Source organism: Haliotis rufescens, unplaced genomic scaffold, assembly GCF_023055435.1.
Source record: "Haliotis rufescens isolate VD_foot unplaced genomic scaffold, xgHalRufe1.0.p SCAF_128, whole genome shotgun sequence".
Lineage (NCBI taxonomy): Eukaryota > Metazoa > Mollusca > Gastropoda > Lepetellida > Haliotidae > Haliotis > Haliotis rufescens.
Window position 1 is genome coordinate 63,943 of NW_025963811.1, and position 15,317 is coordinate 79,259.

Here is a 15,317-nt window from a genome sequence, read left to right on the forward strand (position 1 = left end):
ACCACTTGCGTTTCTTTTGCGTGTGAGTATATATGAACCTGTAAGAACAACAAAAGTAATAAGATAACAAAGGTGGAAAGTTAACAAGGGAAGCCAACAGGTGATTGGCGCTGATTATGGAGTAAGTATATTTTCCTAAACATAGTGTTCCTCATAATAAAGAAGTTGACATCCCTTCCTTGTGTGTCACTTCTAAATGCCTTTCAAAGACTTGAACATCGAAAAGCTTTGAATGATGATCCGAGTTGTTGTTGTTGTTGTTGTTGTTGTTGTTGTTGTTGTTGTAACCTATATGAAAAATGTTAACATTATATTCAATATTGAGAAGTTCCAAATTTGAATGTTCAAGGTCAGGCGTGCTCTAGTTAACATTGTAAAAATAAATTATTTGTATACAATGAGTTGATAATGCATAGGAATGATGCGATCTTTGTTCATGAACATAATTATACTTATAAAACCTTTCCAAAAGTACATTTCTAAACGGAAACATTTGAGTGAGCAGTATAAATGTATGTGTGTTTTTGTTTCTTTTCCTGTCAGAGATTGCAAATAACTGTGCATTTAGGAACCAGGCTGGTGGTCATCGTTGTTGTGAATGAAATACTGAAACTAGAAATGCTTGACCGTCGATGTACGATGACACACAATCAGCCGATGATGTCGATTAGTGAGGTCATCGCAAGTATTGAGTGCATTCGGGATTAATGCACTTTTATAGCGACGGGCATGTAGACAGGGAAAAACATCAAACACTTCAACATCAAACTTTAACTTTATATTGTGGGAAGGCATTGCCTGCAATGGAGCTTTCGTCTTATCACGAATGCTCCAACATCAATGCACGGGGCACAATGTATACTCGATATTTACAATCTACCGAATAAATACTAGAATCGTTATTCACAGCCTCGGTGTTTATTTTTTAAAACGTAATAAAGTTTTTATTTTGCTCACATGAACTGACGCCATGTATTCGCTTTCTCAATAAAATAATTTTCCCACAGTGTGTGTGAGAGTGTGTGTGTATGTGTCTGTGTCTGTGTGAGTGTGTATGAGAGAATGTCTGTGTGTCTTTCTGTGTGTGTATTTGTGTGAGTGAGTGTGTGTGTGTGTGTCTGTGTGTGCGTGTGTGCGTGCGTGCGTGCGTGCGTGTGTGTGTGTGTGTGTGTGTGTGTGTGTGTGTGTGTGTGTGTGAGTGAATGGCTACATGTTCTAATGTCGGTTATATAGAGTTAGCCTACTTCGATCCAATGGTTTACCATACAAATCCCACTCAGACACCGAACACACAGAAAAAGGTAAATCAGTAAACATCACTTGGTATGGCGCGGCCAGAAGATCGGACCCACGACCTTCCGCTCTCCTGGCAGGCGTTCTATCGACTTGACCATGGAGGCGGTCTTGCGATGCATTGTAACACGTCATGACCAGTGACAATAGACACTGACAGAATCAATTCTGGAAACTCGATTGAGTGAGTGAGTCAATATTAAGCGTCACATCGGCAATATTACAGCCATACCGTGACGAGAAGTTATACATTAAATATACATATATTTATACTTTTTAAAAAACCTGTCATCGAAGGACAGTATGATAACTAGAATATCACAGAAAAGGTTTAAAACTAGTTTAGGAATATCTAAAAGCAACAAACATAAGTTAACAACACAATATACAAATTGGCTAGAGATCGTCAGTAACTAAAGGGAGATCACCATACCAGGGACCATGGGGACTTACAGTGCCTTTGCTTCCTGCATGGACCCTGGCAGGATTTATATCAACCCTTCAGTCACTGACGATAGTTTACCAGTTAAGCCTTATGTTAAAAATGACAAAAATACTACGTTTTAAATTTCTGGCATGCATAACAATACATTGAATGATGTGGGACTTACATACCCTCTTAGGGGGACAATAATTTTACACTACTTCTGAAAAATCGAAGTATAAATGTATGAACAGTGAAAAATACTGGTATGGACTGATGATATCCGTGAGGTGTGTTTGAATCTGAACCAGATAATCCAGTTATTGATGTGTGACCAACGACCTATGTCACGGAATCAACCAAGTCACTGAGCGTGACCACCCGACCCATCACGTCGCAGGTAGGTTGCTGGGGACGAATTGTGTGCCGGAATGCACTCGGGGCTGTCCATGAAGTAATCAGGAGACTCTATTGATGGTAATCGCGTGAGCATGTAATCATCTTTAATGTCGCAGCTTACATACAGTCCAACCCCACCCTAATACATACAATCAAACCAACTCAAGAGAAATATATACATTGTGATCTTGACATGGACAGGGGGCACGGGTGGCCCTGTCGTCTAAGGCGCCGCGATTCGCTGTGGAGAACTGCGTCCCTTGGGCACGCCAGAAACCTATGATTGTGGGTTCGAATCCCGGTTCGCCCCGATTATGTTTCTAGGTTTGTCAGCACCATACCCGTGCTCGTGGCTTTCACCGAAGTGGAACACGTCTGAGACCTGCATCACTTCGGGCTTTCCTCCCTAATTAAGCTGACACGCCGTGATATGACTCGAATACTGTTAAAAGCGGCGTTAAACACAACTCACTCACTAACTAAAAACTGTTGTCTCAGATCATCGTAGCGGGGTCAAAATAAAAGAACACGGGCTTCATTAACTATTTTGCATGGACAGTTAAAACATACTTTATTTTCTTCTGAAATATTTATCAAGTTTGTAACTGCGACTGATGCGTCGTTATGGCGGTCGTTACTGTATTCCGCGACTTCACGCACGATAGCGATATTAGTCACTTGTGTATTCTGTTCAAACATAGTTACCACAAGAACCATTTCAGACTGAATGAGATGAACTACGAAAAGAATTTTGTTGGTCACTGTAGATAGTCATTAAAGGATATTTACATTGACGTCAATCCCAACGTTGCACTTCTCTGACCTCTGTGAGGTCAACAAGGTGTTTACGTGTTGTCTGATCAGATTATATTTGAAATGTCTCTGATTGGTATTATTTGCATTTAATTAAATAAGGATTATAACACAAGTAGAAACTATATTAAGAAATCAGTTTTATCAATCTTGGAGAAGTTTAGTATTAGCATAATCTAAAGGAAATAAGTATCAGTTATTTCAGGACTATTCATCCTTTGAAGGATATTTGCCGCTTCCAAAAATAGTGGTCTTGTCCAATTATAAAATTCCGAACATCTAACCACAATCTGTCAACAGAAGCTGGAAGATGATTTAGTCTACCCCGAGAGGATAGAGTCATCTTTGTGACTCGCCTGCACTAGTAGATGAATTACATTACATTTTAAAAATGTACTGCCTCTGAAAAGGGTAGAAAACAGTAAGTTAGTGAACTGTGTTATATATGACTAAATTTATACAGATTCAAACGCATTTTATGCTGTTAAAAGAGAAGTGACCTTTTATCACAGTATATCCATATTGTTAATGTGCGTTTTAAGCACATTTGAGTGAGTAGGTTTGGTTTAACGCCGCTTTTTATAGTATTACAGTTATATCGCGGCGTGTCAGCTTAATGTGGGAGGTAAGCCCGAGGTGATGCAGGTATCAGACGTTTACCTCCTCGGTGAAACCCACGGGCACGGGTATAGTGCTGAGAAACTTAAACACATAATCGGGGCTTCGAACCCACAATCATAGGTTTCTGGCGTGCCCAACGGACGCAACTCTGCAGAGCGAACCGCGGCCCCTAAGACGACGGGGCCACCCGTGCCCCCTTAAGCACATTTGAGAATTCTGCATTTTTGTCGTAAATCGTAAGTCATATCCTCTAAATTATGTGAGTGATCGAGTGAGTGACATTATACAGTTCATCCTGTACTCATCCATCCAATAGAAACTTCAGCACATTGTGTGTAACACTGCTACTGAATGTGTTAAAAGGATTGACTGTTACAGTATGTGGTTCATCAAGTTACGAATACAAATCAACGTCCCAGATTCTTACAAATTTTTCACTCTGTTTGGTTTTTCAAAACCGGACTTTTGATATTCTCTGCCAAAGGGATTGTTTGCTGATGATGCGGGATTTCCTGAAAAAGACTGGGTTTTATATATAAGCAAATCTCCATTTACTGAATAAAAGCAGAGCAGTTATCGAAAGGATATTCACGTAACGACAGTCGACCATCTGTCCATTTTCATTTCCATATGCCAGACGCACAAGACTTGTGACCAATACTCAAGTCAACATCCTGGTTTACTGGTACTCGCTATAACACTAAAGACACATTCAGAATCATTTTCCCAAATTTAATTATATTTTTCTTTTATGAAGGAGTGATGAAGATCCGTGTATGTATTATATACTTATTTGCGACATCGCGCCTCTCAAAGGCTTTAGAAGGGGTACTTGGTAAACATTTGACGACCTCGATGATATCAGACAACTCGAGCCCACCAGACGTGTTCAGAAAGAGTACCTGGTCAAATATATCCAGCTTTTGTTGGAAATTCTTTTCATAAATTACCTCATCTGTGCATACATGTTCACAAAATGGGCTATGTATATAAGAGCGTTCTGGCGGGGCTGTTCAGCTGCGTCCTTGCCGTTGTCGGAGATACACTTGTCCTTAACAGTAAAAGATAAGGATAGAGTATGTCTCCTTGCAGGTTAGTGGAAATGTTGCTTTTTCGTGTTGGTCCAACACATTTTGATATTTTTTAAAATTTCATACCACAAATATGTATTTATCAATTGAATTCTTACACTTTGGATGACTTTAATCTTTTCTCTAGTCATCGCTGATATTATAACTTGTGTTATGACGATAAATAGTTGCGAGTGGCACGTTCTCAGTGTCACTTAGTTAACATCACTAAACATTCACCAATTTGTCAACAAATTATATATTTCCAAATATTTGGGGAAATGGTGTGTTATGTTGCTTTTTAGCCAAAGGGTATTTAGTTCGCACGATTTCCCATGGGAATTGCAACGATGTAGTGGGTACTAGGATCCAAGATATTTCAGGATTGATTGATATTAAACTTCGTCGTATAAAATTAAGGCACTGAACACATATATTCTAGGGAGGCTGGCGGGGAGCTGGAAGTGTTTAACAGAAACAGCATACTTACACGGCCACTGCTTCAATTCTTTTCTCTGAGAAATATGGCCAATTTTATTATCCGTATTTTCAGGAACAAATTGTACATTTCCCAATATTTGAAAATAGAGGGAATTGTGTTGCTTTTCAACCAAAGAATAATTATTATGACAGTAATTTCACAGGTTCGAATTCGCACGATTTCCCGGAGGAGTTTCAACGATTAATAATAATAATAATAATAATAATAGTTTATGCATTTGTATAGCGCAGCATTCACTGTGCATAAGTGCTCTGTGCGATTCTGTAGGTTTACAATGTCCAAGATGTTTCAGGATTGCTTGATATCAAGAATTATTCAGTAAGTCCAGGCAAGCAATTATTTTATTATATCTTCTGTTTTTGGCGTGAAGGGGTGGTTTTGGGTGGGGGTTGGGGTTTGGGTGGTGGTGTCGGTGGTGGTTAAGCCGTGAGGCAAGTTGTTTCCAGTATTTTCTGGAACAAGTTATTCCGACCTTTCCAAGTAGCACGCCAGTACTCAAAGAAGAGACTTCAATACGTATTTTTACATCTGACGAACATCAACATGTTAATAATTGTTACTCTTCTTCTTTCGGAGCGGTCGGGTAGCCTAGTGGTGAAAGCTTTCGCTCGTCACGCCGAAGACCCGGGTTCAATTGCCGACATGGGTACAATGTGTGAAGCCCATTTCTGGTGTCCCCCGTCGAGATATTGCTGGACTGTTGCTAAAAGCGGCGTCACACCATACTCACTCTCTCACTACTATTCTTCTTGCAGATTGAAGCGGTCTGCAATGCGTTCCGTTGTTGTGTGCACGTGGCTCCTGCTGGCGTGGACCGTGGTTACTGAGGTGGACGGCCATGGCTACATGCTGGTTCCCCCTGGTCGGTCTTCAGCCTGGAGAGTCAGCTTGGACTACTTCCACGTCAACTACAACGACAACGCTAACTACTGCGGTGGCCGTTCTGTAAGTACTACCTTGATACTGATACCTATTGTTAAATTCATACAAAATGGCGGACCTGAGTGGCGGCTACCGTCTCGGTAGTTTCTATGCTGTGTTTGCTTTTATGTGAGGTGAATTTGGAGACCGGTGTAGTGGATAGAACGTCTGCCGAGCTAGCAGAAAGTCGGTGGTTCGATCCCCGGTCGCGTCATACGTAAAGACGTTAAAAGATGGTTCTTGTTGTTACCTCGCCTGGCGCTCGACATTAAGGGAATAAAACAAGGACTGGTCGGCTCAGAGTCAGTATACTGTGTCCGAGTAGGGTATCCTTGTTAAACTGGGATAGGGTATCTCAGTGAGCTAGCACTATAAAACCGGCGTTAGTCGTACTGGTACAATTAGCCACACACACACACACACACACACACACACACACACGTGCATGCACGTCCCTATATAAGTATTATAATCTCGAACGCGTAAAAACTCATTTCACCTCACCTAACACCACCTGAATTTGTAAACACTGAAGATGTTGCGAAGTTAAGACATAATGACAAGAAATCGACTGACGTTGACCCCAATCACCGACCAGGCATGAATCATCTGATCACAACCAAAACATTATATCATGTCCTGATGCGTTGTTTAGGCAATCAAAATGCAATCTCGACCATCTTAACAAGACCTTCTAGGCGAGTAGTGGGTGTTTGCGGTCTTGAGATCTTGTGGGAGCTCGGCGCCAAAAGTTCTGTAACAAGTCAGTCCAGTTAGTTGTGTATTTAAGGATGGATGAGTTGAGGTGAAATGGAGTTTAACGTCGCGTCCAAGATTATTGCACTTATATAGCGACGTGCATGCACGTGTGTGTGTGGCTGCTTGTACTAGATCGGACTGATGCCGATTTATAGTGCTAGCACACTGAGATTCCATGCCGCAGTTTAACATGAATACCCCACTCAGACACGGTATACTGACTCCGAGCCGACCAGTCCTTGTTTTAGCCCCTTAATGCCGAGCGCCAGACAGGGTAACAACAAGTACCATCTTTTAACGTCTTTTGGTATGACGCGGCCGTGGATCGAACTCCGGACCTTCCGCTCTCCGGGCGGAAGCTCTACCACTAGACCACGGAGGCGGTCTATTTGAGGATGGACTGAAGTGCAGTAAGGTTTCTAGAAGTGAGCATCAAACCATGTGTTGTAGTAATTCCTGTGTGGGTGTGCGACAGAACACGAGTGTATATGTAGGAATGAGGTATGGTCTCAGTGTGCTAGCGCTATAAATCGGCATCAGTCCGGACTAGTACAAGCAGCCACACACACACACACACACACACACGCACGTGCATGCACGTCACTATATAAGTGCAATAATCTTGGACGCGACGTTAAATCCAATTTCACCTTACCTCACTCTTTTTTCACATTTTCACCGACTTCATCTTCAGACACAGCACGACATCAACAACGGCAGTTGCGGACTCTGCGGAGACGACTTCAGGACTTCCCGCCCACGTGACAACGAAAGGGGCGGGTTCTATTCTACCGGCAACATCGTCGCGCAATACGCCAGCGGCGGCGTGCTGGACGTGGCGGTCGTCATAACTGCCAACCACATGGGAAAGTTCTACTTCGCCATCTTCCCTTCCAATGACCCAAGCGAGTGGGAAGAGGAGTCCTTGTTTCAGCCGCTGTACAATGCGGACACCGGGACGACGTACTATGACGTTCCTGACAACACAGCGCGGACCTTCAGCGTTAAGTTGAAGATACCAGACGACATGGTGTGCAGTCACTGCGTGCTTCGCTGGAAATACGTGGCAGGTCAGTAAGACCGAGTCACTCTAAAAAGGGTGTGCGTCGGAGGATTTGTCTGGTTCAATGATTGTTTGCAGTTTTAAGTTTTGTGATTTTGGTGCTTGTTCGGCTCTGTGATTGGCTGCAGTTTTCGCTTCAATATTTGGTTGCATGTTAAGAATTTGTAGTTTGTTGCAGCGTACGCTTCTGGAATTTGTTGCAGTTTTAGGTTCGGTGACTTGGTGCAGTATTTGCTTCTACAATAAGTGCAGTTTAAAGGGCACGTTAAGTCAAAAGGCGACTTTGCGGATTTTAATACATGTACTTAATCACAAATGTCTGAACAAAATTAAATTTAAACAGACGATAAAAATGACAGGCGCCATCGCCCCGAAACGAAAGATTCCGCCATTGAGGGGATTCCCCAAACTAGTGTTTAAACGGGTTCTCGATGTTGGACGCGCTGCGCAATTTAAACGATCAGGGAGGCACCCAGTCTGCCTGCTTCCGCCTCTGATTTTGTTATCGCTTTACGTTTTTTTCTGCCTGTTCATTACTGTGTCCACTACTTACTGTATCATGTCAAGTTATGGCTTATTAGTAAGAACATTGACAATAGCTTCACTTGTCTACTCAGGGGATTAATCCAGTGAACGATTATCACAATATTGTTTCACTTCCAGTTGGTCTGTGAATTATGTAAGTGGAAATGTTAGATGTGAAATTGGACAAATAAGACATGTATATTTATATTTTATAGAAAACGAATGCGGGATGCACGTATGTACGGATGTATGTTGCTTAAAGAAAGATAATAGGGATTATCCCTTGGCCTGCTGCAGGAAGTCAGCGTCTGTGGTACCCAAACAGGATGTTAGTTATAAAAAGGCTCGTTACAGACATTAATTATTTTAATTATTCACAATGCCAAGGTCAAAGGTCGTTCCACTTACTCAACGATCTGTGCAATGTTTTGTTTGTAGGATTAACAGAAAGAGCAACACTTTTAGATTTACTGCTTCCTGACGTATCCGTATAGCTGCTAAGCATCCCAACTCTACATATCAACCAATGAAAACATTTGTCACGCACCGCTGTACGGTTGCGCCGGTAGATTTAGGCCACGCCCCTATCCGATTACGGAGCGTGTGATTTCAGCCGTTTCACTAGGACGTTTAAATACTTTCTACGAATTCAATGGGCGGCTCTGTGACTGGTTGCTGTGTTCGCTTCTGTGATTGGTTGCAATTTTGGTTTCCTGATTATTTGAAGTTTTCGGTTATGTGATAGGTCCCGAGCAACCTATGCCGGTCTGTGGTTGGTTGCAGTGATGGATTCTGTGAATGGTTCTGTTTGGCTCTATGAGTTGTTTGGTTTTGTGATTGGTTGCAGTGTTGGATTCTGTGAATGGTTCTGTTTGGCTCTATGAGTTGTTTGGTTTTGTGATTGGTTGCTGTGTTTGGTTCTATGATAGCTTTTTGCGTCACATTCGCTATTGTTTACTTTGTTCGGTTCTGTGATCGTTTCACACATTCGGTTCTGTGATCGTTTCACACATTCGGTTCTGTGATCGTTTCACACATTCGGTTCTGTGATCGTTTCACGCATTCGGTTCTGTGATCGTTTCACGCATTCGGTTCTGTGATCGTTTCACACATTCGGTTCTGTGATCGTTTCACGCATTCGGTTCTGTGATCGTTTCACGCATTCGGTTCTGTGATCGTTTCACACATTCGGTTCTGTGATCGTTTCACGCATTCGGTTCTGTGAGTGGTCGCGGTTTTATGTTCTAGGATCGGTTCCTATGTCCAGCTCTGTGCTCGGATCTGTGATCGGCTGCAGTGTCAGGATCTGTGATCGGCTGCAGTGTTAGGTTCTGTGATCGGCTGCAGTGTCAGGATCTGTGATCGGCTGCAGTGTTAGGTTCTGTGATCGGCTGCAGTGTTAGGATCTGTGATCGGCTGCAGTGTTAGGTTCTGTGATCGGCTGAAGTGTTAGGATCTGTGATCGGCTGCAGTGTTAGGTTCTGTGATCGGCTGCAGTGTTAGGTTCTGTGATCGGCTGCAGTGTTAGGTTCTGTGATCGGCTGCAGTGTTAGGATCTGTGATCGGCTGCAGTGTTAGGATCTGTGATCGGCTGCAGTGTCAGGATCTGTGATCGGCTGCAGTGTTAGGTTCTGTGATCGGCTGCAGTGTTAGGTTCTGTGATCGGCTGCAGTGTTAGGATCTGTGATCGGCTGCAGTGTTAGGTTCTGTGATCGGCTGCAGTGTCAGGATCTGTGATTGGTTGCAGTGTTGGATTCTGTGAATGGTTCTGTTTGGCTCTATGAGTTGTTTGGTTTTGTGATTGGTTGCTGTGTTTGGTTCTATGATAGCTTTTTGCGTCACATTCGCTATTGTTTACTTTGTTCGGTTCTGTGATCGTTTCACACATTCGGTTCTGTGATCGTTTCACGCATTCGGTTCTGTGAGTGGTCGCGGTTTTATGTTCTAGGATCGGTTCCTATGTCCAGCTCTGTGCTCGGATCTGTGATCGGCTGCAGTGTCAGGATCTGTGATCGGCTGCAGTGTTAGGTTCTGTGATCGGCTGCAGTGTCAGGATCTGTGATCGGCTGCAGTGTTAGGTTCTGTGATCGGCTGCAGTGTTAGGATCTGTGATCGGCTGCAGTGTTAGGTTCTGTGATCGGCTGAAGTGTTAGGATCTGTGATCGGCTGCAGTGTTAGGTTCTGTGATCGGCTGCAGTGTTAGGTTCTGTGATCGGCTGCAGTGTTAGGTTCTGTGATCGGCTGCAGTGTTAGGATCTGTGATCGGCTGCAGTGTTAGGATCTGTGATCGGCTGCAGTGTCAGGATCTGTGATCGGCTGCAGTGTTAGGTTCTGTGATCGGCTGCAGTGTTAGGTTCTGTGATCGGCTGCAGTGTTAGGATCTGTGATCGGCTGCAGTGTTAGGTTCTGTGATCGGCTGCAGTGTTAGGTTCTGTGATCGGCTGCAGTGTTAGGATATGTGATCGGCTGCAGTGTTAGGTTCTGTGATCGGCTGCAGTTTTAGGTTCTGTGATCGGCTGCAGTGTTAGGATCTGTGATCGGCTGCAGTGTTAGGTTCTGTGATCGGCTGCAGTGTTAGGTTCTGTGGTCGGCTGCAGTGTTAGGTTCTTTGATGGGCTGCAGTGTTAGGTTCTGTGATGGGATGCAGTGTTAGGATCTGTGATCGGCTGCAGTGTTAGGATCTGTGATCGGCTGCAGTGTTAGGTTCTGTGATCGGCTGCAGTGTTAGGTTCTGTGATCGGCTGCAGTGTTAGGATCTGTGATCGGCTGCAGTGTTAGGTTCTGTGATGGGCTGCAGTGTTAGGTTCTGTGATGGGCTTCAGTGTTAGGATCTGTGATGGGATGCAGTGTTAGGATCTGTGATCGGCTGCAGCGTTAGTTTCTGTGATTGGTCCCATATTTTTCGTCTGTGGTTGGTTGTTGTGTACGATTCTGTGGTTGATTGTTGTGTACGATTCTGTTATTGATTGTTGTGTACGATTCTGTGGTTGGTTGCTGTGTACGATTCTGTGATTGATTGTTGTGTACGATTCTGTGGTTGATTGTTGTGTACGATTCTGTGGTTGATTGTTGTGTACGATTCTGTGATTGATTTTTGTGTACGATTCTGTTATTGATTGTTGTGTACGATTCTGTGGTTGGTTGCTGTGTACGAATCTGTGATTGATTGTTGTGTACGATTCCGTGGTTGATTGTTGTGTACGATTCTGTGGTTGATTGTTGTGTACGATTCTGTGATTGATTTTTGTGTACGATTCTGTTATTGATTGTTGTGTACGATTCTGTGGTTGGTTGCTGTGTACGATTCTGTGATTGATTGTTGTGTACGATTATGTGGTTGATTGTTGTGTACGATTCTGTGGTTGGTTGCTGTGTACGATTCTGTGATTGATTGTTGTGTACGATTCTGTGGTTGATTGTTGTGTACGATTCTGTGATTGATTTTTGTGTACGATTCTAATATTGATTGTTGTGTACGATTCTGTGGTTGGTTGCTGTGTACGATTCTGTGATTGATTGTTGTGTACGATTATGTGGTTGATTGTTGTGTACGATTCTGTGATTGGTTGCAGTTTACGATCCTGTGATTGATTGTTGTGTACGATTTTGTGGTTGATTGTTGTGAACGATTCTGTGATTGGTTGTTGTGTACGATTCTGTGGTTGATTGTTGTGTACGATTCTGTGGTTGATTGTTGTGTACGATTCTATGGTTGATTGTTGTGTACGATTCTGTGATTGATTGTTGTGTACGATTCTGTGGTTGATTGTTGTGTACGATTCTATGGTTCATTGTTGTGTACGATTCTGTGGTTGATTGTTGTGTACGATTCTGTAGTTGGTTGCTGTGTACGATTCTGTGGTTGATTGTTGTGTACGATTCTGTAGTTGGTTGCTGTGTACGATTCTGTGGTTGGTTGTTGTGTACGATTCTGTGGTTGGTTGATGTGTACGATTCTGTGGTTGGTTGCTGTGTACGATTCTGTGGTTGGTTGCTGTGTACGATTCTGTGGTTGGTTGCTGTGTACGATTCTGTGGTTGGTTGCTGTGTACGATTCTGTTGGTTGCTGTGTTAGGATTTAAATGGTTGCTGTATTTGCATCTGTGAATGGTTGCAGTGGTTATGGTATATGTAAGCGAAACGGATTGTCAAACTTCAAACAAAAATATGGACAGGCACATGCTGAACGAATGTGATTGTTTGGCAGTTTGATATTCTCTAATGTTTCAAACCCACGAAACCAAAAATTTACAGCATTTAATTAAATCTTTGTACCTGTACAAAACGGACGTAATTCAACATTATCATGTCGTTTTCAGTTGACCAAAATCAGTCAATGCGCTATTGCGTCACTGGATTGTCTGGCCCATCACTTGATTGCCTGGCTTGTTTACGGACCGCCGTTGCATGGCGGGAGTACTATTGTGTGGCCCCAGGCAACGAACAAATACTTACTTGTCCATGCAAATTGTGGCGGGTGTTACCGATAAAGCAGCGCATACTTACGCTTTCGCGAACAGCTGATGACATCACTGATTTTCAATGATCCATTCATATTATTTTCACAGTTTGTTTGCCTTTTACGACCAATGAAATGCTTGGTAGATAACTCAAGACTGACTTTTATATCATAACATCTCTGTCCTTGCCCTGTCCATTCCATAGTTTACGTGTACCAATGACGTCATCGTTTGTGTGTTGCAGCCAACAGCTGGGGCTGCAACTCCCCCGACGACTGTTGTCTGGGATGCGGCAATCAACAGGAACAGTTTTACTCCTGCGCTGACGTCATCATAACAAGGTCGGGAACAGATGCTATTCCACAATGGATTGCACCGAATAAAGACTCTACCGGCACACCCAGAACTGCGGCAACTACAACACCTTCCCCAACCGTTCCTATCGCACCTGAACCTACAACCACTACTCCTAAACCTACAACCACTACCCCTAAACCTACAACCACAACCCGAAGACCTATCACCACTACCCGAAGACCTACAACCACTACCCGAAGACCTACGACCACTACCCGAAGACCTACGACCACTACTCGAAGACCTACAACCACAACCCCTGATCCTATTCCAAGGACCACCACTGCGAAATCTACTACCACGTCAACGACAACCAGAGCCCCCGCTAATCCGACCAGAGGCCCCGCTAATCCGACCAGAGCCCCCGCTAATCCGACACAGACAAATAAGCTGCCATTGGCCTGTACTATATATTGTTTTGCTGTCTGTAAACCCGGAAATACATCCACATTCTGCTATAAAGAGCTTTGTGAAAAGTGTCCTGGATATAAAAACATGTTTAATAAATGATATACTTGCTTTGTTGTTTTGTCCTGTTTTAAATCTTCAAAATCACAGACAGTGAAATCTCGATAACTCGAATGCGATATAGCCTTTAGGGCGATGGATCTTCATTGCCCTGAAAGAGTATGGGATGATAAGGACCTAACTTAACCCGTGTCTTCACGGGTGGTCAATTTATGGACAACACTATTTCAACCCTAGTCGTAACAGATTAACAAACAGGTTGGAATAATTGTATGGAATACTGTAAGGGACATTCTCGCGATCTCGCATTCTCGCGATCTCGACCTTTGGAAACGAGGTAAATATGCCCAAAATGCGAGATCGCGAGAATGTCCCTTACAGTATTCCATAAATTTGCGCTTGGTTTAAGAGCGACAGAGAACACAAGCAGCTCTCCATTCCTGAACAATAATTGAGCGCTCAAACATTAGAATGACGTCACAGATGTTTATATTATGTGAGGATGCGCCAAATATTTTTTACAATATCCATGTGTGCAAAAGAAGACTTTCGTATCAAGGAGACTGCGTGTAGCTACATCATATAACCAAAATGGAGGCATATTACCACAGTGTTATATTTTACGAACGCTTAAATTAGTAATATTGCCTCTATGTAAAAGTAAATGTGGCCACAAAAACCTTTTTTTATAACAAAACTAGTTGCAATTACGACGGTTTTGGGGTGTGTGTTTTTTAATGTCGCACTCAGCAATATTCCAGCTATATAACGGTGGTCTGTAAATAATCGAGTCTGGACCTGACAATCCAGTGATTAACATTAGCATCGAGCTACACAATTGGGATACAATGACATGCATAAACCAAGTCAGCGAACCTGTTCGTGTTTTCCGATTCTATACTATGAAATAACTATATCGAAATATTCAGGTTTATTAAAGGAGATAGTGGGTATGAAAATGTCCAAGATGTCGATCTCCTATTTGGACTTGCGAAGCGACCATTCGACGCTTGTGAGGGCCGGTACAACACCAACCATGCATGTGTGACCAATACCAATACATTACAGTCAGCGGTAGGTTTGATCCGCTAGTCCTTGTAATGATAACATGTAGCAAAACCCTTAAAAAAGCAAATGTCTACTAGTCCTTATGATGCCTTAACTATTGGGCAGTTTGGCAAGGACTACAGGACTAGTGGCAATTTCTAACGCTGACAGTATTGAGTGATTGAATGAATATGGTTTTAAGCCGCTTTTAGCAATATTCCAGCAATATCACGGCGGGGGACACTAGAAATGGGCTTCACATATTGTACCCATGTCGGGGATCGAACCCCGCTCTTCGGCGTGACGAGCGAACGCTTTAACCACTAGACTACCCGACCGCCCCGACAGTATTGTAAAATTATGTATTGTATAGTCTAGATATGATACGTCTGATTTCAACATCAAATATCGAATTAAAATGCTTTTTCGTCATCATGTTCAATTTACCTTTTTCCCAATAATTTTACATGAACAGCTATACTGCCTTAAACACGATAGACTGTTCGGAGTTTTCCGATAAGTTTGTAGAAATCGTTGTTTCGTGATAAACGTGCAACCTCTAAGATTGTGTCATGTGGAAATATTTAGGTGTCTT

At 42.9% G+C, this 15,317-nt stretch overlaps 1 protein-coding gene across 1 annotated transcript; it reads left to right on the plus strand.

Moving 5' to 3' along the window:
* The first annotated feature begins 4,554 nt into the window (after positions 1-4,554).
* On the plus strand, positions 4,555-13,729 carry LOC125378574 (platelet glycoprotein Ib alpha chain-like). Its single transcript, XM_048394023.1, has 4 exons — positions 4,555-4,642; positions 5,878-6,067; positions 7,497-7,872; positions 13,095-13,729. The coding sequence occupies exons 1-4, from the start codon at positions 4,629-4,631 to the stop codon at positions 13,715-13,717; spliced, it is 1,203 nt and encodes a 400-aa protein (XP_048249980.1). The 5' UTR covers positions 4,555-4,628; the 3' UTR covers positions 13,718-13,729.
* The last annotated feature ends 1,588 nt before the right edge of the window (positions 13,730-15,317 follow it).